General features: G+C 39.2%; 1 protein-coding gene across 1 annotated transcript; it reads left to right on the top strand.

Annotated features, from left to right (window-relative positions):
- Positions 1-3,727: 3,727 nt before the first annotated feature.
- Positions 3,728-22,830, top strand: LOC133418770 (zinc finger CCHC domain-containing protein 24-like). Its single transcript, XM_061707604.1, has 4 exons — positions 3,728-3,934; positions 5,089-5,289; positions 20,477-20,641; positions 21,869-22,830. The coding sequence occupies exons 1-4, from the start codon at positions 3,737-3,739 to the stop codon at positions 21,980-21,982; spliced, it is 678 nt and encodes a 225-aa protein (XP_061563588.1). The 5' UTR covers positions 3,728-3,736; the 3' UTR covers positions 21,983-22,830.
- The last annotated feature ends 224 nt before the right edge of the window (positions 22,831-23,054 follow it).

The raw sequence follows: 23,054 nt of genomic DNA, 5'->3' as shown, positions 1-23,054 counted from the left end.
CACGGGGACTTCCTCCAGTCCACTGTCATTCTGAAATGTGCTATTACACATGTTGAAAATGACAAACGCGTTTTACTGTAGGCAATATATTCATCGGTTGATGATGTGTGAGACTTATGAACATTTCTGCTTTCAATATAACATTGTGGCACGTCAGAGAATATCATAATAGATTATTCGATCTTGACAAATGCCTTTTATTTTTAAAGTTTTTTAATGCAGATGCATGGATGCATGCATCAGTCCCTTTATTGTTAAAGTGTTTAATGCAGATGCGTGGATACATGCTGCAGTCCCTTTATTTTTAAAGTTTTTAATGCAGATGCATGGATGCATGCACCAGTCCCTTTATTGTTAAAGTGTTTAATGCAGATGCGTGGATGCATGCATCAGTCCCTTTATTTTTAAAGTTTTTAATGCAGATGCATGGATGCATGCACCAGTCCCTTTATTTTTAAAGTGTTTAATGTGGATGCATGCATCAGTCTCTTTATTTTTAAAGTTTTTAGTGCAGATGCATGGATGCATGAATCAGTCCCTTTATGATGTGTTAGACTTATGAACATTTCTGCTTTCAATATAACATTGTGGCATGACAGAGAATATGATTCGATTTTACCAAATGCCTTTTATTTTTAAAGTTTTTAGTGGGGATGCGTGGATGCATGCACCAGTCCCTTTATTTTTAAAGTTGTTAGTGCAGATGCATGGATGCATACATCAGTCCCTTTATTTTTAAAGTTTTTAATGCAGATGCATGGATGCCTGCACCAGTCCCTTTATTTTTAAAGTTTTTAGTGGGGATGCGTGGATGCATGCATCAGTCCCTTTATTTTTAAAGTTTTTAGTGGGGATGCGTAGATGCATGCATCAGTCCCTTTATTTTTAAAGTTTTTAGTGGGGATGCATGGATTCATGCATTAGTCCCTTTATGACGTGTGAGACCTATGAACATTTCTGCTTTCAATATAACATTGTGTCATGACAGAGAATATGATTCGATTTTGACAAATGCCTTTTATTTTTAAAGTTTTTAGTGCAGATGCGTGGTTGCATGCATCAGTCCCTTTATTTTTAAAGTTTTTAGTGCAGATGCATGGATGCATGCATCAGTCCCTTTATTTTTAAAGTTTTTAATGCAGATGCGTGGATGCATGCATCAGTCCCTTTATTTTTAAAGTTTTTAGGGCAGATGCATGGATGCATGCATCAGTCTCTTTATTTTTAAAGTTTTTAGTGCAGATGCATGGATGCATGCATCAGTCTCTTTATTTCTTTAAAGTCTTTAGTGCATGGACGTTTCCAAAGTTTTAAAATCAGACTTGGCTGTTGGGAATCTTTAGCCCTTGAAACAAAGGCAGCTGGACTTCTTTTCTTGGATGTTGAAGATGTTCCAGCTCTATTCTGAATAGCTTCTTTAGTTGTAACCGACTGGAAAGATGTTTTAGGACATTCATTCTTGTGAGATATGTTGAAGTATAAATAAATGACCTATCAGTTCCATCTGTGGGTAGATAGGGTTTCAGACAGCCTGGGGATTTCATTATCTGAAAGATTTTGCAAATCCTGTGAAATCTCTTTATGCTTTGGACAACACTGGAAATGAATATTTAATTGTTGTGATATTTGGCCCCTGAGGTATCATACGTTCCACATAGCATTTGCTAAATTAACCAGAGGAGTGAATACGGAGGGTTGTTTGTCTCAATTGTGTCTGTGTGCCCCCCTGATGGGGTGTCACCTTGCCGGGTGACAGCTGGGATGGGCTCCAGCATTTCCTAAATCCCTGAACTGCACTAAGGCTGGTGTGGCATATGGATAAAGCAAAACATTTGTCAGTAAAAATCGTTCATCACTTCATCAACAAATGAAAACAAAAAAAATGCCTGAAGTTAAAAAAGCCCAAAGTCAGTCTGATTCTGATAATCCAAGTTCTGAATTTTAGGAAATCCGGGATATTCTCTTCTGGGTTTAGGAACAGGGACCATCTGGCTTGTTATCACCAGATCTTAGACAGGCTAGTGTCCATGATGGTATGGAGGTCCATAAATGCACCTAAAGCTGTTTGCTACATGCATAAATCTGGATGGTATAGTTGCAAATTAATCACTTCACTGGCAATCATGGAGTGATTCATTCAATTTATTGAGTAAAAAAAAGTAATTTGCACAATGAGCATGTTAACTACTTGTAGTCCTTTTTTATTCCGTCAACAGATGACTAGACACTATTACATTGTGAAAGAACTGCACGATGTCCACAGAACTGGACACTGCTAAAAAAAAAAAAAATATGAAGAGAGTAAAACATTACATAACATTACAATTCATGCATGGGGGGATTATGGAAGATAGTTCAATATTCTGACCTTATTATACTGTAGCTGTTTTGTGTTGTAAGAAAAATAATAGATGCAAAATAAAATAAATAAATAAAGGTTTACATACCCAGAACTGTCACATATTATATGGTAAATGTGTTGAGGTGAAAAAATTATATCACAATAAAAGTCTCATAGCCAGAATTATAAATCTTTTTTACTTTCAAAACCGCAACAACTGGTCTACTTCCTAAACATTTTGAGTGTCCTTAAAAGAAAACACACATGTAAACATACTTCTGTGGCAATATTTTTGAACTGTGCTTCTATTACCAAATTTAAACTTACCTTATATTAAAGTAGTAACAACTAAGGGAAAATATAACAGTTCTCATATGTACAATTTTGGAATACAATAGCACAGAAGTACATAAGTTGTTACTTTGCAGTTTTCCAGTATTTTTGGAAATGAATTTGCGTAATAGCTAAACGCCGTCCGTGTCATATAATTACTTAAATTTCCTCTGGAAATCTATCTTACTGATTCTAGGCGGGACTGCCTAACACGTTCCCACAAACAGGATTAGTAGAGAGAAAACAATTACGGTAAATCCGCTGGATAAACCGGTTTCAAAGTTCCCTGCAGTACCACATCAGGACAGTAGATGGCACCAGTCAACAGTATCCCAAGGCCACATGCCTGTCTTCGGATTTATTGGTTTTGTAGTCTTATTACATTAGAAATAGTAAATTCATAAAACCTATATGGGCATTACTTTTTTTTTTTTTTTTTTTTGCTTTTTGTTATTACATTTATCTATTCATTTGTTGTTGTTATGTAGCCTATTGGTGTTTTTTTTTTTTTTTTTTGTTAAAATATCATATACATGCCCCATGTTGTTTTTTCAAAAATGAAAAAAGAAATAAAAATGTGATCACAAAAAAAAAGGATGTGCTACTTCATCTGTGATGAATACATCTCAAAAGAGAGGAAAACTTTCTGTCTAACTTTTATATGATACAACTGCATCGGGGTTAGGGCGTGGGGGTGTCAGATTCTGTTCTTCAGCTGGGTTATAAAGGCTGATTTATGGTTCTGCGTTACACCAACGCAGAGCCTACGCCGTAGGGTCTGCGTCGATTTAACGCAGAACCATAATTCAGGTTTAAGATGCAAACTCCTGAGGGACCTCCTATCCGCTGTGACGCAACCCAGCGTCCTGTCCGGAGAGCGGCTCCCACTCCCACCTCCACCCGGCAGCAGTCAGGCTCCGGCTCCTAGGAGCCTCCACCCGACAACTCCCCTCCTCTAGAGCCGCTGTCCCAGCCAGGCGGAGCAGAGGGATGACTGGGAGAAGCTGTCTGGTCCAGAAGAGAAGCCGGCGGGTCTGACGGTGCTGCTCCACCAGGGTTGATATGATGTCTGCCGTAGAGACCGGCGTGTTCCAGCCCGCTCAGCTGCTCAGCTGGGTCTACATGTCCCTGCAAGATGCGCCGGGAAGCGCCTTTGACGGCTCTAAAGTGGAATCGGACGCCCCTCAGGACCTGAACAAGGGCAGCGCAGCTGATCTCAGCTCCAACTATCTTAACAACTTCTTCCATCAGAGCAGAGAGGTAAATGTGATGGTTGCATGAAAGTTTTGCAGTCTGCAGTATAGCTACTCATTGTTGAAGCAACTTTCATCTTTTTCTTTTTTTCATGCACATCAAAAAAAATTCTTCTTTTTTTTATTACAATCTTTACAACCATTTATTTCTCTCTCTCTCTCTCTCTCTCTCTCTCTCTCTCTTTGCAAGTTTAGTAGCCCAGACAGTGAACCCCACCTGCACGCCTTCATTTGGTTGCAGTGTGGCCACTGGGTAGTACATGAATATGTGTTTTGTATCCTGGTATAGTGCCCAAGTGTGTTCAGACTCTTTCTGGTGTCCGTGAGCAGCTGGAGAAGGAGCGGGAGGTTGGGAAAGACCTCTCACAGGGTTTCTAAATGTTAGAGCCCACCTTGACTGGCCCCTGCATGCTCAGATGTAAAACAGTGGGGCTCGGCTGCGTAACATGATAGTGACCCAAGAAGAAAATCATTTAATGTCATTGTAAAACTATGCCAACCATAGTATTTTTCATGACATACTCTTGAAAACTAAGACAGTTGAAATAGTGTAATGTGATTTTACAATGGCCACGATGTAGTGTAGCTGTAGCTGGATGTGTTCTGTGATGAGAGGGTGAATTGACAATTCCCCATCTGTGATGTCTTCAGAGTATACAGACAGCGTCTGCAGGCTTGTCTCCATGTTTTCCTTGCGGTGCCATAGTACCATCTCCTCCAGAAGCACAATGACACTGATTATGTCCTGCCAGTGGGACAAGTTGAAGGAATGCATGACAAAAGCATTTTGTTCTAACAAGGAAATGGACACCATTGGTTCACATAGTAAACACAGCCGAGGCCGCACATCTGCAGAAGTCAAATAACGCAGGCTGTGCTGCCAGAGCGAAAAACAGGAGAATGAATCAGGGTGATGGACTGACGGGCTGGGTGAAATACTCTTTCACTGTGGAGACAGTCGCGACAGTAACTTTCTGTGATTTGCGAGCAGTGCGGAGAATAATGGTAGACTAATCAGTCAGAAGGAGGAAACATAAAAGCTTGCAAGCCAAAACTGGCAAAACTTTTGAAAAGTAAAAACAATTTCATCCCTGCTCAAGCATTCAAGCGTACCATCGTCCGATATTTCATCTTGGTCTGTGTTTTTGTTTTGTCTGACAGGCCTTCAGCAACCGCTTCTACAAAAGGTCCTCGCCCTATGGCTCCCTCAGCAACATCATGGATGGCCTGAGCTCTCTGGCGGACCATTTCTCAGACCTGTCCCTGTCGCCAGAGACACGCAAACCCAGCAAAAGGCCACCGCCCAACTACTTGTGCCATCTTTGCTTCAACAAAGGACACTACATCAAAGACTGCCCTCAGGTGAGCCGGTTGATGATGCCGTACGTCCTGTAGCCGTAGCCCTGCAGCAGCTCGAGCTGCAACGGCCGTGCAGTGTGTGGGCCATATAAGCTGTTAGTCAACGCTTTAAAGCGATTCATAAAACATATGCGCAGAGAAGAGAAATAGATCAAGGGGATATGGTGACATATCTAATAATGTTTATAGCCGAGTCTGAGATCAAATCCATATGCTTCCTCACCCTTGTGGACACTTGCCACTGATTTTATTCAAGCACATTTAAACTTTGAATGCGGCCTGTTAGAATATAATGTTTGAATTATTTTCTCAGTGTAAAATAGATTCCTCAGCACATATTTGAATTAGATGGACCACGGCAGGCTGGTAATGAGCAGCAGATGCCAGATTGGATCTCCGAGCTGGCCTTAATGAAAGATGATAGGTTTCTCTGTGGTGCTAGGAGCGACCTTTACTCTAAACATGAAAGAAATATTACCACTGCTTTATACGCAGCTGTGGTTCGTCATTGATCATGTTCACAGGGAAATTCCTGACAGTTGTTAGGTGTAATGTAAATAATTAAATGACTGTTAGACAAGATGTTTTAGCAAAAAGTAGAAAGTCGCATGGCTGTTGAACCTTTACTGGTTAAAACTACGAAGAGGGATGGAGACCAAAATTCTTTCATGCTTTTCTGTTTACACTCAAGTTAAATATGTAACTTTTTATAAGGATTTTAAAGATAATAATGCCAAGTTTTCACATTTTGTCAAGTTCCAATGTAACATGGGGGAAAAAAAAGTAGTCGTGCTTGCAAAAAAGGATCAACTGGCTACGATACTTTAAGTGAGTAATTAATTTAAACACTTTTTTTTTTCTTGCTGGTAACAAAATCAACCCTGCTTTGTATTTGTAGCCCGTTAGCTTCACTTGGCAAAACAAGTAGAAAATCTGGCACCCAGCTCCTTTTCGGAGTTATTTTTAAACTTTTATCACGTATTCACAAAAAGAGACATCATTAGTGAGCTTTAGAGATGTTGGCAGGGGTGTTTTAATAGCCTTGAACAGAGCCTTGCTGGTTGTTTCCACGTCAGTCTCGTCAGCTAACTGTTGGCTCATTACAGCTTACATGCAGTCGTGATAAAGAAAACATGCACTCTTTCATTCTGCTTTTATGTATCAAGACATAATTAGGTTAATACAACCTCAGGTTGACAAAAACATGTTACATATCTAAAGGTGTCATTATTTATTTACCAAACCGAAGCCTCAGTGATGATCAGTGTATGAAAAACTATACAGCACAGGATTCAGTCTCCTGTAAATCCCCATTTAGCAGCAGAAACTTATAGTAATCATTTTCTGCATGACGTTACGAGTATTTTACATTGCAGTGGAGGAATTTTGGCCCACTTTTCTTTACGTCGTTCCTTTACTCATAAAGGTTTGGCAGCGTTTGCTGCGCAGCTGCTGAATTTCAGCCACAGCATTGAATCTGTTTAAGCTCTACTAGGACTAAAAGGGTTGTTGCAACTCCTTGTTTTTTTTTCTTTCTCAATCAATATGTTCTTGATTTTGCTGATGCACTTGACAACATTATACCGTTGCATTACCCAGATATGGCCAAGCTTTAATCATTTCACTCATGAACCTACATTTTACTCGAGAGTACTTTAGTTTAGAAAGGGGTTTATGGCTGCAAGACGCGCATTATCTTTCCACCTCCATGCTTGACAATGCACATGACATGTTTGCGATGTTTGATGCCGTGTATTAAGATCAAACGTCTCCACTTTGGTCTTGTTTGGCCAAAGGAGTTTTATTCTGAGGCCCCATGTGATATTCTAATGCAATTTTACCAACCTAAGCTGTTATTTTTTAGAGAGAAAAACGCTTTATCCAAGCCAGACTTGTTATTTTCTTAAATTGCACGGTCATAGACTGTAACATGTTAACTGAAGTCTGTAAAGTATGAGATGTTGAAACCTCTAGGAGCCTTTACACAATCTGCTGCTGGGGGGCAGCTAGCTGGGATGTCCATTCCTGAAAAGACTGGCAACTGTCCTAAATGTTTTTCACTTGTGAATAATCTTTCTCACTGTAGAGTGATTGACTCCACATTGTTTAGAAATGGCCTTATAACCCTTCCCAGATTGAAGGGCAGCAACAATTTCGTCTAAGTTCATTGGTGACGTCTTTCCTCTTTGGCATTGTGTTAGCACATACCTGAATTCTCCAGCAAATGATGTACATGTAATTTGCTGAATGTGCTCTTATTTATCTCATTAATACTTGTGAAAGCAGCTGGAAGATTTCCACAAGCTGCCTCTGCGCTGTGGGGAGTTTTCAAATTAATAAATAGTGAATCAGTTTGATGTATCATGAGCACATTACTTTTGTATTATGTCCTAACATCTAAAAGCTTAAAATTGAAGGAGAGTGTAACCTCTTTTTCACATACAGTAAATCTCTATAATGAGAAGTGCTCTGAGTCTAGATGAATCAAAAACACGGTGTAAAATACTTTGTGGAACGTAAACCATAATAAAGGTTAAAAGTGACTTTATCCTGTAAGTGTGGAGCATTTCTGTCACCACCTCCATCTCCAAACATCCAAGTCATATGATGATAACTTTCTTGGTTTTCTTCTTCATGACTGCATCCTTTATGAGAGCGATATCGAACTTTTGATCTAATTCTCGGCGGGTCAGCAAAAAGTATATTTCATAAGCGTTTCTTTTTGCTTAAATCAATGAGATGACTTATTGCTTTCTGGAGAAATTGAATCACGCTTTTAATTGCTTCTCCCACATTGAGGTCTCGTCGCTGAAGCTCATCACGGTTATTAGTCACCACTCAGAGAAGATCAGTGCACTTCATTACAGAACACAGGCCTGGTAGGAATGTAAAGAATGTGGAAAAAATACTCTGCAGTGAGTTCATTGCTCCTAATGTCTTTACATCCATGCATACCTGGACATTTCTTTAAAAAAAAAGAAATTATGACTTTGGGATTATCAGTTTCAGAAATGCAATGCACATGAGTTTTATGTTTGTGTAATGTTTTTATGTAAAGCATTTGTGCTGCATTTTTATGCATGAAAGGTGCTATACAAATAAAGTTTGATTGGATTTGACTTGATTTGATGAGTGAAATAATCTCTCAACAGCAGAAACACCGATCATCCAGTTATACTTTTGGACATTCACTTAGCTTCAAAGTCTCTGAAGGATTTCAGAGACTTTGATAAACAGCATCAAGACATTTTGCAGCTTGTTCTTAATTATGATAGATTGCCTTTTATTTAATTCTTCAAGTTTCATTCTTGGAAGAATATTTCAAGCTAATCCAAGTTGCATGGAGAACATCCATGTCATTCAATCTGACTGCCAATTAAGGACACTGGTAAAGATTTCTGTATGATACTCTGCACCGTCTTGGTAATATATCTGGAGTCATCATCTTTGTGAAGTATAAATCATTTTTGCAGCCTCAGATCCTGAGGGGTAAGGAGAAAGTTTTCGCCCTTGATTACTTTGTATTTTTCTGAAACCTGACTAGTATTAGTACTAGACCGGCACTTGTTGCAGAAACATCTCCTCAGCAGAATGATGCTGCCATCACCGTGCTCGGCAATAGGGATGGTAATAATGAGGTGATGCTTCATCACTCTTTAGGCCAGAATTAGCGAGTTGTATTTGAATGGGGCAGCCAGTGGCGTTAGATGGACCAGTGGAGTAGCATGGGCCATTTAAGGTTGCCCTGTTCCTAACCACGTGCCATCAAGTCAACTTTATTTATATAGTCCACTTACAACCAAAGTGCTGTGCAAAACAAAGCTAAAACACAGTGCATTATACATAATAGTATAGTATTAAATTGTGATTGAATTTGGCGTAACAGCACCCTTAAATTGAAATGTTTGAATGACAAAACTGGTAAAACTGGATAAAACCAATGAAACTGTTGGGATAAACCACCCAAACTGTGCCGGAGGCCAAGTAAGAGATTCCCTGCTGACAGAGGGGTGCGCTCGTTTGTCTCAGGAGGACGTTAAAACGCCAAAGGAAGATTCTTTTTCACAGCCAAAACTTTTGAAACGTGCAAAATCTGGAAATGGTTTCAGCTGTTTTTGTTCTACTTTTGAGCTATGATGTCAGATTTTGTCATGTGTTGTTAATATTTCAGACCCGAAGCCATGATTATGGAGCTGTCGTCATGAAAGAAGGTCTCTTCAGTTGAAGCCGCGATTGACGTCCTCGTGAAGCTTTAACTAATGAACAATCTGCTTTTTGTTCTTGGTGACTGGAATCTGAGGCATTTTTAGCTTGAGAGATCTGAAATTCGTGCTTGGGGCGTGCTCTGGTATAGTCTTATTGTAAATTGGATCAGCGAAGGTTTACTTCTCCTTATAAATCTGAGGATGTGTGTCCAGGTCGAACACAAGAGGTACATTTGAATGACCCCTTACCAATTAAGTCGCTAAACTTAGTTACTGTAATGATAAATGAACAAGTGACACAGCGCTGACAGAAAATGAGTGTATGGTGGGAATGGCTTGGAGTAAATAAGGAGAGTATTGTTTCTGTGGAGGGGCTGTGGAACCAAAGGTCAGGAAGTCAGGCTGTATTGTTCGCACAGCTCCTCTTGGCTGGAGTCATCGCCGTCTCTTTCCCTGTGCAGAGAAACGGCCGTCAGACTCATATATTCAAAAATCCAGAGAGTCAGCTGCCCAGACACGACAGCATCACATAATGTGTTTTTGGAAGCAGGGGCCTGTGGAGGAAATGGGTGTACGTCTTTACGGTTACAATCAGACCATGTTAGAATGGAAGGGAAAAGCCTGCTTCGAAAAATCACCCTGGACCGGGGAACTTCTGATAATTGCTGGCCTCGCAGAGGGAATTGCTTGATTTATATTTAAGTTTTGAGAGTAAACAGAGATATTTTTAACTCCTATGTTTAGATGGGATTTACTGACATTTGCAGGTGTAAATGTGCAAATATCACCCGGCCCACACCAACATAAAAACACAAAATGCCCAGTGGAGAGCCAGTGTTTGTGATGTTGGTTGTTGCTGTAGCAGCATGGGGGATGCATGGTAGTTTATTTTTTTTTTCTTTACATATAAATAGCTTATTTCAAGAGAGTAAAACCAGAATTATAGTTGTACAGTTCTACACAGAAGAGACTATTGATGTGATTATGCATGTCTGGATGGAACTTGTGACATATTAGCTGCTTCCTCTTGTTTTCACCCTGTGTCAAGGTTGTGACAGGAGCAAAAATAACTTTTTCCATATTTCCTGAACCGCCCCCCCCCTCTCAGATTTACTGAACATGAGACAGATATTGTGTTTAAGGGGGAAAAAGGAAGGGAATAACATCTGTTATAGCTTCCCTTAGTGCTTTAGAGCAATTAACAATTTGCAAGACTCATCTCTGGCTGAGTAAAGACAACAAGGAATAGCCAGGATGACTCTGTAACGGTTGTTTCAATGCCACTTTTATTTATTTTATATTAATTTTTTCTATCTTTTTTTCCTTTTTTTATTTCAATGCCACTTTTATTTATTTTATATTAATTTTTTCTCTCTTTTTTTCCTTTTTTTTGTTTCAATGCCTCTTTTAAATTTGTGTAAATTTGTGTGTGTATTATAAGGAGGCTGAGCTGAAGCACAACAGAGAGGGAGGGGGGGATGGGCCTATACATTTTAAGTTGACCAGCTGCTTGTTGTAGCTTCATATTGTATGACACGGCATGATGGTATTTCCCTAAAAACATTCAACTTTGAGCTTAAAAACTGTGCTACATATCCTTCATTTTTAGAAGTTTTGTGAATGAATGTCTAAACATTTCCAAAGTGTGTCTCATACTGACTATTTGATAGTGATTTCTTTTCGACATCAGTCGAGTATTTCTCAAAGTTTCTCTGATGCACCAACGTGACGAGTTGCTTAAAGTAGCAGATGTTTGAGCTCTGCTTTTTCATACCCAGCGAGAAAATATAGGTGAGTTCACAGCTTACTGAAAATATGAGCATGTTCAGAGAGTGTGCACTTTTCAGCATGCTAGTGGACAACACTGACAGTGGGTACGATCTATATCAACATGCCCTTTTTTCCCTTTTATTCTTGAGCTAATGATAGATTAAAAAAACAAAAGAACTTTCGTACGTGAAAAAAAAAGTACGTAAAACATTACAGTTGTGTAACGCATAAACATTGAGACTTGCTGGCTTGATTATTCTGCAGTAGTGAAGGATTTCTTCCTGCTTTGTTAAGATAAAACCAGTGCAGTTTGTGAGTTTTAGAGATGGAAGAACAATTTTTAAGCTATTAAGTTGATCAGCTGCAGTAACCGCTGAGTACCGGGAATTTGGGGGAGAAATGCGTCAGCATTCATTCAGTAATAAAAGCTTTTTCGTTTGATGTTTGATTTCAGCTGATGTTCAGAACAAATTGTGATAATGATAGCAGCATGTGCCCCGGTTCAGGTGCAACTGTGTCGTACACACTTGAGCTTGAAATTGGAGAATCTCACGCGACGCTGGCTTATTATTGCCACTCGGGTCCTTTTGTTTTCACTGCAGATAACCAGCCTTATCTGTGAATGCTATATGTTGAATGTTGGCTGGAACATCTGCTGAGGAGGATGGGCAAGATAGAGGAAACCCTGGAATGTGGAGTAGATAGACTCCCTTTGATAAACAGTGTCTGTCATGTCTTTAAAGCCTCCCAACGCTGAGAGAAAAAAGTTGCAGAAATGGGCTTTATGCGTGCAGTCGCATGTTTTAAATATGAGCTCACTTTCCTGGAGGACTTGGTGATTTTACATGACAGTTTTTCAAGCTTCAGGGACAAATGAGAAGCAGGAAAGGGAAATGAACAACAGCTGACAGTCTTGCCTTGATGCATCACATCTTTAGGTTTGTTAGTTCTTTTACTTTTGTAGTTACGAACCTGCCAACTTATTTCTCAAGCCCTGCGTTTCCAGATGAAGCTGGGAATATTTAGCTGTTATCCGTCTTATTTGTCTGCCAGGCCACCTGCCCCTGCCAGTCACTCTGTGTGAAACATAAAGCCGGTTTACAGCTGTGTATGTCATCAACACGGCCTGGGCCCGGTCTGTCTCTGGACCGAGCTGGGTGCGTATTGGCAAGCTTATCCTCCCCCAATAAAAGCTGTGTGCTGTGTGGGAAATGGATGCAGAGAGGTATGATGTGTGTGAGTGCGCGTGTGGGAATCATTCTGCATTTTTTAAGGCCCTGCATGTTCTCAACGGTGGGCGTGAGACGGCCTGGAAATCTGGAGAGCTGTTTAAGAAAAATATAAAAAAACCAATCAATCCTTTCTTCTGCCTCCAGTTGTTTATATCTAATCATATCTATCTTGGACGGATGCAGACGGAGCCTCATCAGGAAAGACTTTAGTTACATCTGCATAAATAGATAATTTGACATATCGCTGTTTTGTTTTAAGAGGAGCTCTTGGCTCTGGTTTGTTCTTGAAAAGAGGAAGCTTACGTCCTCTGGCCTTGCAGCAGCGTCTCACACCTTGTTTCCTTAAAGTCATTGTACTGCGGTTGGTGCATGATCCACCTTCCAGTCCTTACTTCATTTTTATCTTCAGCAGTGGTGGACAGTAACGGAGTAAATTTACTTGAGTACTGTACTTAAGTACATATCCAGAGGATTTGTACTTTACTTGAGTATTAGATTTCTTTGGTACTTATTACTCTTACTTGAATACATTTCCAAGACAAATATTTTTACTTTTACTCGAGTAAATTTCTAGGAAGGCTGAAAAGTACTCGTTACTTTCAGGTCTGCTCTCTTTTCTTCTTCCCTAAAATCCTATTGGACACAAGCTGTTTTTGTCAAAGGACAGTTTGTTATGCTCTATATTGCTATATTGTACTGGTACATGTCCTTCCTGTAAAGTTAAGTGACTTCAACATTGAGTTATTGAAAGCAGAGATGTAGTTTTTTTGTAAAGCAGTGGTGTTTGAGGGGGATCCAGACTTAGTTGGATGGTGCAGGTTCATTTGGTTTCAGTTCATGATTGTTAATAAACTCTGCATCATGCTGTCCTCTTATGATCCCATTCATTTGATTTGTTTTTGGTGTTTCTGCAGGTTTTATATAACATTGTGGTTCTAAAAGCAGCACATCAGTGCAGCTGGTTTCAAAGAGTTAATTCTCAGAAACAAGAGTTAAAAGATCCTTAAATTAATTTAGAAAAAATATAGTAATTTACTGATGTGGAAAATAAGAAATTTACTCTTACTCTTACTTTTACTTAAAGTAAATTTAAAAGCATTTACTTTTGAATACTTAAGTACCTTTAAAAGCAAGTACTTTTCTACTCTTACTCGAGTTATATTTTGACTGAGCTACTTTTACTTGTAACGGAGTCAATTTTGACCAGTAGTATTTGTACTCTTACTCAAGTACTGGGGTCGAGTACTCTGTCCACCTCTGATCTTCAGTATCTGAGAAGCTGCACTATTGATCTGAGATCAGGCAACTGACTTGGTGATATTGAAACGTACATTTTTTTCCCTCCAAAAGTCGTGAGGTTCCTTTGCTCTGGGTTTGTTGTCATCCATCTGCACTGTGAAATGCTTCATTTGTGTTGAAGTAAAGAGGGAGTGGACCTGGCCAATTAACTTCCAGTCAGCTGTCCAAATACTTTTCAGTGCTTTGGAGCTATTTTGCTTGAAATTGCAGATTTTTTTTGAAGCTGGAAGTCGTTACTTTGATACTGTTTTATTTCAAATCCATTTTGGTAGCGTATCAAGTCAAAATAATGGAAAAAGAACAAAAGCAGTGTTTCTGATTGAGTAATACCAGCCTTCACCAGCTCAAATATTTGATGTTTTAGGAGCAGCAAATTACATTTATTTATGGCATTAATTTCCAACCTCTTCTTCCTGGGAAATTATATTTGCATTGCCATCGTTTTCACTGATGAAATGATGAAATGTGATTTCCTGAAGGGGTTTCACTTCAGCAACAAACATGAATAGACAGAGCATCTGAATTTACTCACGTACTCCAATTTAGTCTTTCCGTTTATTTGCATATATAAAAATGTATCATCAGAATATTTGTCCCGGATAATTAAACTTGCTGCATGTGTGCAAAAGCCAGCCTTCTGAGTCACTCCCTTTCAAAGCTTTTCACACTCCAATCTTATTTAGCAACTTTTATAGCTGGCAGGATGCTCTCTGAAGTGGAATCAGTGTACGCTGATGTGTTTCGAATAGCTTGTTCTGTTTGACAAACACTCCAGAAAGAGACAAATGTATTCAATTTAGAAACATTTAAACAGACAAATTGGCAAAAGCAAATAATCTTCTATTCCTGCCAATTAATCACCGCCTCATTTACTCCCTCTCTCGACTACAGAAACAGTTGCTTTCTGTTATTTCAAGTCACTGAAACTTGGAAAACAATGCAGACTTTAGTCACTTGAGTGGAATTAGGAGCCTGCAAATACATGGGGGACATATTGGGGAGGATTTCAGACCCGGCATTAATGTGGTGTTTTGCTTTCGTAACAGCTGGGCTTCTTCACGTTGCTGTGGGGGTCGGATACAAAATTAAACCCCAGCGAGGGAGAGCGAGCACCGCGGGTCTGTTAGTGTAGAGTAATTGACCACATGGTATCCAGTGGGCTTGCACTCTCCAGGTTGAGTGTCTCATGAGGGTTTGAGAGTGGGTGGGGCGGCGCGCCGGGGTGAATCAGAGAGAGTGGAAGTAGGGCAGGGGGTGCGCATTTGGAGTAGTTCATTGTTTATCCTGATGGTTTCCAGATGATGGCAGCCACCTCCCCGAGACTCTCTCACCAGGCCACAAAGATCTTGGCCAAGGCTATCTGCTGCAGCTCTGAGGCTGCCTGAAGGTGTGCAGCACAAGTTATGGTTGTTGGATGGGGTTTGTTTATACACATGATAAAGAAATCTGAGGTCATAAAATTAGAAATACAAACAGAGTTGTCAGTTTTGGTTTGAGGCTGCAGAAAGCTCCTTTAAAACATGATGAATGGAAACATTTGTTTCTGCTTGACAAAGACAATTTTGTCACATGTAAAAAAAAAAAAAAAAAAACCTTCAGTGGAGTGACTCACTATCTTCTGCAGGATCTGATGGATTGGCGGGAAGTTTGGTAATGGCACTACCGTATCATCATGTTTGTTGATCACTTTTCAATGTCCAAACTACAGATAGGCAAGAAATTTGGCTCAGAGAACCCCATCGGCCTCAGGGTGAACTCTTAGCAGCTGATAGTCCCTACACACTTCCTCTCAGCACTCGTCAGTTAAACGTTCATATTTTCTCCAACGGTTTATGATTCAGTACCTGCAAGTGATTGACAGATGAAAGAGCAGAAGTTGATCTTTGGGTTAACCACAAACCTACCAGTGGTTGCATATTAAAGGAACATCAAGGAGCTTTTTTATAATCAATAGGGCTGTTTGATTTTGCCCAGAAACATTTGCCCCATTGGGCTTTAAGTGCAAACTTTGCTCTTATTAAACCAAAAATGAATGAATAAAGTGCAAAACTCTGTAAAATAAGTTGAAAAAAAGTTTTTAAAAATATAATAAAATATAAAGTTTTATCTCTGAAAAAAAAATCAGCAAATCAGCACTTGCAAACATACAGTAAGTTATATTTCCAATTAAATAAAACAAGACATTTTCTAATTAAACTAAACTGGGTCTTTGCATGCTAAATAATAATCAACCCATGAAGGAGGTAGAGGTGTGTAATGTCAGTCATTACATTTGCTATTCACATTTGCAAGTTTTTTGCAAGGAACACGAGCCGGTCTACCGCATCTGGCTTGAGGGATGCCCGGTGGCATGTTACAACGCCCCCTCCTACACTAAAGAGCCTCTCCGATGGGGCACTTGTCGCAGGTATTGAGAGGTATTTCCATCAATCATTAATATGGTATCAATCATTAATATGTGTGCAGACAAGGTAAAAAAAAAAAAGTGAAAAATCGATTTTACGAGTTTCACGTTTTAACATCGTTCTAATTACATAATCGCGATTACGATTTAAAATCGATTAATCGAACAGCCCTAATAATCAACATATCAGTCTCAATTTTATTTGAAAGAATTTTTTATTATTTGTTGGTCTGTTTGAGCTTATAAAGGCTAAAGGTCCTTTGTGCTACTTTAAAATGCGAACATATTAATAGTACACATTAGGATGTTTGCTCGCTGGCGCTACCACGTAGCTCAAAGTGCTGCTGTTTGCTCATCAATAGCTATCAGATGCCAGATTAAAATATTACTATTTCACATTCTTACATTCAAAATGACCCAAGCCTGCGTGAAGCCCTTGCTTAACCATCAGCGCCTTGCAGGGGTTAGTGAGGGACTGGGAGGATTGGGTTAGGATCGTTGGTAGCCTCTACAGCAGGCTCACATCCACGTATGGGACTTCCAGCTTCATAAAACCAAACCACTTCCAGCTTTTTGACACCAGCTTATGCCTATTCTTCTCTGGAAAAGCACGAAAAGGCCTTGTATCTTTATCTTTATTTCGGCTTGTACACACTTTTTACAAAATAAGATGAAAAGGTAATAAAAAAAAAAAGTTCCTTTGCCGAAAAGGTGTAGGCAGAAGCCGTAGCTTATAGTGCCTACCCTTTTTTCTTATGATCAGCATAAATATGAGACATTAGCTTTACTCCGTGGAAACAAACAATACATAAAAAGACAAAATTAAGTAAGACAAAACACAAAATTGACGTTTCACATTAGAATGTTAGTATACTCTATATTCATAGTGTTTTATATTTATTTACAATATTTTCTTTAAACATGTCCTTAAACTTGAAGATAGAACTACACATTTTTAGGTTGTTATTACAACTATTCCAAATTTCTCTAGCCTTAATTGATGTAGATCTCTTTTTAATATTGGTTCTTGCTGTCGTCGTCTCAAACATGAGTTTCCCCCTCAGGTCATAGCGGGTTTCTTTTATTTGGAACAGGTCCTGAATGTAGTTTGGAAGCAGTTTCTGCTGGGCTTTAAAGGCAATTAAAACAGTTTTCTGCTCTACTATATCATGGAATTTTAAAGTATTATATTTAATAAAGAGATTATTTGATGGTTTATAATAGTCAGATATGTTAATTATCCTTAACGCTCTTTTCTGTAACAGGAAAATAGGGTTTGTATTTGTTTTATAGGTGTTACCCCACACCTCCACACAATAAGTCATGTATGGAACTATGAGTGAGATATACATCAAAAACTGTGCTCTTTGACAGAAAAAAATAATTTGTTTTATTTAATATTGCTAGGGTTTTGGACATTTTTGATTTTACGCCTCTGGGTAAGGCACCTTAAATGTCAGTGGGACAGAGCCCAAAGTGATGTATGGTGAGACAAAACAGATGCATCTGAAACATCGTCTAGTACGGCCAAATCTTTATTTCAGTCAACTCACGCAGTGAAGACTTCATGAGTTTTTTCGTGTCTAGCTTCCAATAAATCTTCATTTGATCAGAAATCTTGGTGGTAATGAACTTAACTCAACCCCGCAGCATGGAAACAGAGCCAACAGGTGGAAGGCATCTGAGGCTGATACTGCTTGCTCTTTAGAAAGGTCTCTAAAGAAGATGGAGCGACTGGAATGAACCAAGCAGACGTGAAAGCAAGCGTACGCACCGCTGAGACCAGCCCACGAGGGCTGCTTCATATTTTCTTAACCCTTACAAAGTCGTTTTTGGTGCTTAGAAGCAAACATAAATAATCAGTGAGTGAGTGAAGCTGTGTCCTCCAGAAGAGGTCTGGTCATTTTCCCGCTGCCACAGTTTCAACCCTTAAACGCAGATGTTATGATTGAAAACTCACCTGACTATTGACAAAGTGGACCAAACTTTTGCCAGGAGAAGCTCTGACGACACTTTTCTGTAATTTAAAAGAAAGTAAAAAGGAAATATTTTACTCCAGTGGCTGAAACGCTCTATTACGGAATAGTATTAGGGCCATGCTGGAGAAAAAAAAATTTGAGAGGGGAAGATTTTTTTTATTGTGGACTTCGAGAAAAAAGTCGAAATGTCGAGAAAAAAGTTGAAATGTCGAGATTAATGTTGAAATACAGTTTCGAGAAAAAAGTCGAAATGTTGAGAAAAAAGTCGAAATGTCGAGATTAATGTTGAAATACAGTTTAGAGAAAAAGGCGAAATGTTGAGAAAAAAGTCGAAATGTCGAGATTAATGTTGAAATACAGTTTCGAGAAAAAAGTCGAAATGTTGAGAAAAAAGTCGAGATTAATGTTGAAATACAGTTTTGAGAAAAAAGTCGAAATGTCGAGATTAATGTTGAAATACAGTTTAGAGAAAAAGGCGAAATGTTGAGAAAAAAGTCGAAATGTCGAGATTAATGTTGAAATACAGTTTCGAGAAAAAAGTCGAAATGTTGAGAAAAAAGTCGAGATTAATGTTGAAATACAGTTTCGAGAAAAAAGTCGAAATGTTGAGAAAAAAGTCGAGATTAATGTTGAAATACAATTTCGAGAAAAAAGTCGAAATTTCGCCTTTTTTCTCTCGACATTTCAACTTTTTTCTCGACATTTCGACTTTTTTCTCGAAGTGCATAATGAAAAAAAAATCTTCCTCCTCTCCAATATTATTTTAATTTTTCTCCTGCCTGGCCATAATACTCTTCCGTATTCTATATAGTGTATTCTAGATAAAATTCTATGATTCTAACTTAGAAAATAGTTGCTAAAAAAAAAATGATAATACGCAGGTTGTATAGGTTTGCGTCATGTTATTTTAAACAATAGTTTAAGAAATGCACTAAACTATGCACAGTTTAGTTTAGCACAGATTTTTTTTTTTTTTTTAAGGTGACGTATAGGCATACTTAAATAATTTGTAATTCAGTCAGTTGTTTTCGTTTGTACACCAATAAGCAATGGACGTTATCTCAAGGCACTTAATAGAATAATAATAACAGTATTTATAAAAATAATGATACAATTACACCATGACTCCGAGATGGATGGCTTCTCCCAGGTTTTGACTGCCAGGTCAGATGTGAGCGCAGCATCCTTCATGAGTCGAGTGGAAACTCGGGAGTGTGCCGTGCCCTTTGATGCCCTCCGTGCCTCAAACCCTGTGTTGAGTTTGTTTTGCCTGCTCTTAAGAGTGAAAGCTGTTTCCTCCCTCAGGAAGATGATGATCTGAGAAAGCGGCGGCGGCCCAGAGCGAGGCAGACCCAGGGCCTGGAACAGTAACAGCCAGCAGCTTCGCTTACGAAAGCTCAAACATGCTTTTGTTGAACAGATGTCGTCCTGGAAACGAATCAGATGATCTGCGAGAGGTTTTGAACCTGACATGTGTCAGTGCTGTGAAGTCAAAATAAAAGAGCTTGATGTGGTGCACATTTTAGCCTTCATTTTAACTCGACCTACTTTTCAGCCAAGGTGTTTAGAATTCAAAACAATTTTTTTTTCTCTCCATCTTTTCTTTTTCTTGATGGGTTCGGGATTTTTTCACGTTACGAAGCGCAGGGTTCATCTGGGTTTTATTTCCTCCCTGCTCAGATCTTTGCTCTGTGATTGGAGAGCTGGGCCCAGCTGGGAGGGATGACTGAAGCCCTGAGGTATTTGTCCTGCAGCAGTGTGGTCCCCCCACAGGCCGAGGCCTCCTTTCCTCGTCCCCCGGGAGCACAGCTGGAGGGAGGGGAGCTCATTTCTAATGGGAAAACTGCGTCTCCTTCTCTCCGAGTCTTAACAAATAAATCACACCTAACGATATTACAGAAACTCCCTCCAGTGAGCTCCAATTTCTACACTTTACCAAATTTATTTGTGTAATGTAAGATTCAGTCAGCATCGGAGGGTTTAATCACGCATCAAAACAAGGGATTTTCTTTTTTCTGACTTTTTATTGAAATACCATAAATAATCAGCTCATTCCAGAGGCAAAACCCGACTCTCGTCCACCAACAGCGCTGCTATCATTTCCCTTTAAAATCACAAAGAGATTAGAATTTGTTTCCGTCCAAACAAACCGAGCGGCTCGGCCGGTCTCCTCCAGGTCAAGGTGGTGAGAGGGAAAAAAGTTGAAATGTTTGGAAAGCTGTTGAGGCTTGCGTGTCTCGGCCGGGTCACACGTGAAGTCAGTAACGCAGCAACTGTGCGCTCTGAATTCCTTTTTTTCAGGCTCGACCCAAAGGCGAAGGCCTGACCCCGTACCAGGGGAAGAAGAGATGCTTCGGTGAATATAAATGCCCCAAATGCAAGAGGAAGTGGATGAGCGGGAACTCCTGGGCCAACATGGGACAAGAATGCATCAAGTGCCACATCAACGTTTACCCTCACAAGCAGGTAGCGGTACAATCGGTGCAGGGGGGCGTCAGGAAACATTCAAATGGAGCTTTAGATGGGTTTCTGTCGCTGCCTTCAGCTAACCTTTGCAGGAAAAGACTATTCCACTGCCTCACAGGGAAAGTGCTTCGTGGTTAAATACTTTTGCAGGACACTTCCTTAACCTTTTACCAGAGGTGTCAAAAGTATTCACATTCATTACTCAGGTAGAAGTATAGATACTAGAGTTTAAAAATACTCCTGTAGAAGTTGAAGTATCAACTCAAGTTTTTTACTCAAGTAAAAGTATAAAAGTACTGGTTTCAAAACTACTTAAAGTATAAAAGTAAAGGTAATATAAGGGGGAATAAAGCCATTAAGGACAAAAGCCATTGAAAATGAATGCATCTTAGTATAATGCAAATATATTAAAGAACCATATATGTGTACTATTGAGCATTAACATGTGTTTCAGAGAGCAGGAGATATGATGACTAGTTGCCTATAAGTATTGTAATGGTGCAAAAAGTCAAACTTCAGAGGCATGTTATCATTTATCCTAACCTTTATTGGAATGTACATCCAAGTTTAGTTGCAGGAATCTGAGGGAACGGATGTAAGAACAAAACTGGACAAGAACATCTGTGCCACAACCAAATTCACTCTATCCGGATGGAGCAATTTAACTGGATAGTTTTTCTTTAAAGGCCGAAATGAAATAGAGTAACGAGGCTGTTTTTAAAATGTAAGGAGTAAAAAGTACAGATAATTGCGTGACAATGTAAGGAGTAAAAGTAAAAAGTCGTCTGAAAAATAATTACTCCAGTGAAGTATAGATAACCAACATTTCTACTTAAGTAAGGTAACGAAGTATTTGTACTTTGTTACTTGACACCTCTGCCTTTTACCCTCGAGGCCACAAGCTACTTTAAAGTATTTGTATTCATAGAGCTGGTGTACTATAACATCAACTTTTGGTAGTTCAGTATGAGAATCTGCTTATAGCAGCGTTTGAATAGCCTGATGTTCTTTCAGACCTTCTCCAGATCCAAAACAACTACTATCATTATCACTGACACGTATATCATTCTGATGGAGAATTTCCATTTTAAAGACTCTTAAAGACTAAAGACTCTTATGCAAAAAGTGTCATGGTAAATAAAGAGGACGTGAAGTAATCAGTGGCATCAACAGCTGTGTCTTTGTCTCTGTGGAACAATTCTCAATTTTTTTTCTCTTTTGTTTCAGAGACCTCTGGAGAAACCAGACGGGTTGGACGTGTCGGACCAAAGCAAAGAGCATCCACAGCACCTGTGTGAAAAATGCAAAGTTCTTGGCTATTACTGCCGCCGTGTGCAATAACACACCCCGCTTACCTGACACAAATGCCTCCTCGAGGTTTAATCAAAAAAAAAAAACAAAGAAAAGGGACAGTAATATTTTGGTTTCTAAAAACATGTGATGATGAATGGTTTATGTACTGTAGGGCATCCAACAGTATATTCTCATAAATGTTCCTCGGTGACACTGTGACTCTCGGCAGAAGAGGCTTTTCCCGGCAGGCCGCCTCTTCCTCTCGGCGGAGACGAGTACTTCTGATTTTGCTGAGTTCGAATGAGCTAGTCGGTTATCTTTATGTGACTATTCGTTCAAAATCTGAAAAATGAACAAAGCATCTTTCCAACTGTGAATTATGACACTTTGGTTGTGTGTGTCTCATCGCTCTAACAAAGAGGTTCAGACGAAGGTTCTCTTTTAAATGTTTGTATATTTCAGCAATAACATGAAATGTTTAATCTGTATAAAATAGGCAAGTCTTTACCAAGGTAATGCAGTATTAATGTGTATCTGCAATATTATCTGTAGGTACACTATTTTTAAACTTTTTTCAGGCCATACTTTTTTTTTTTTTTTTTAATATTATGCTTAGTTAGGCAACTAACCTTTCGTGTTTCTATAATGTGTCACCATTTGTTGTGAACACACTTGCCAGATAGTTTATAATAAAGTTTTTAAGCATCGTAGGAATTTTTTTTCTTCTTTTTTTACCAATAAAAGAGACTGCAGCATCTTTGCACAAAGTGCTAAAAAGACTCACCAAAGTGCTCTTAATGGGTTGTAACATTGTATTATTCACAAGAAGAAACAATAAAGCAATCGAGAAAAATCTGGGAGCACCAGAAGTTTCTGTGGTTCTTCGTTCCAGGGATACTTTTCAATAAAGATGTCAGATATGGAACAAAAATCCCTCCTGACTTTGGTTTAAAAGTGTGAAGTTACAGTAAATAGGAGCTGCTTTGAGTGACGACCAGTTTGTCGCATTAGAGTGCTTTAAACAAGCAAATATCAACGCAGCTCTACGTGAACATGGATTACACATTCGGCCGTATCGACGCGTACGTGTGGGGGTTCCTGGGGGTCAGAGGTATGCTTA

The sequence above is a fragment of the Cololabis saira genome, chromosome 19 (genome assembly GCF_033807715.1).
Source record: "Cololabis saira isolate AMF1-May2022 chromosome 19, fColSai1.1, whole genome shotgun sequence".
Taxonomy (NCBI): domain Eukaryota; kingdom Metazoa; phylum Chordata; class Actinopteri; order Beloniformes; family Belonidae; genus Cololabis; species Cololabis saira.
The sequence above is the reverse complement of the archived record's forward strand: the minus strand, read 5'-3'. Positions and strand labels throughout refer to the sequence as shown.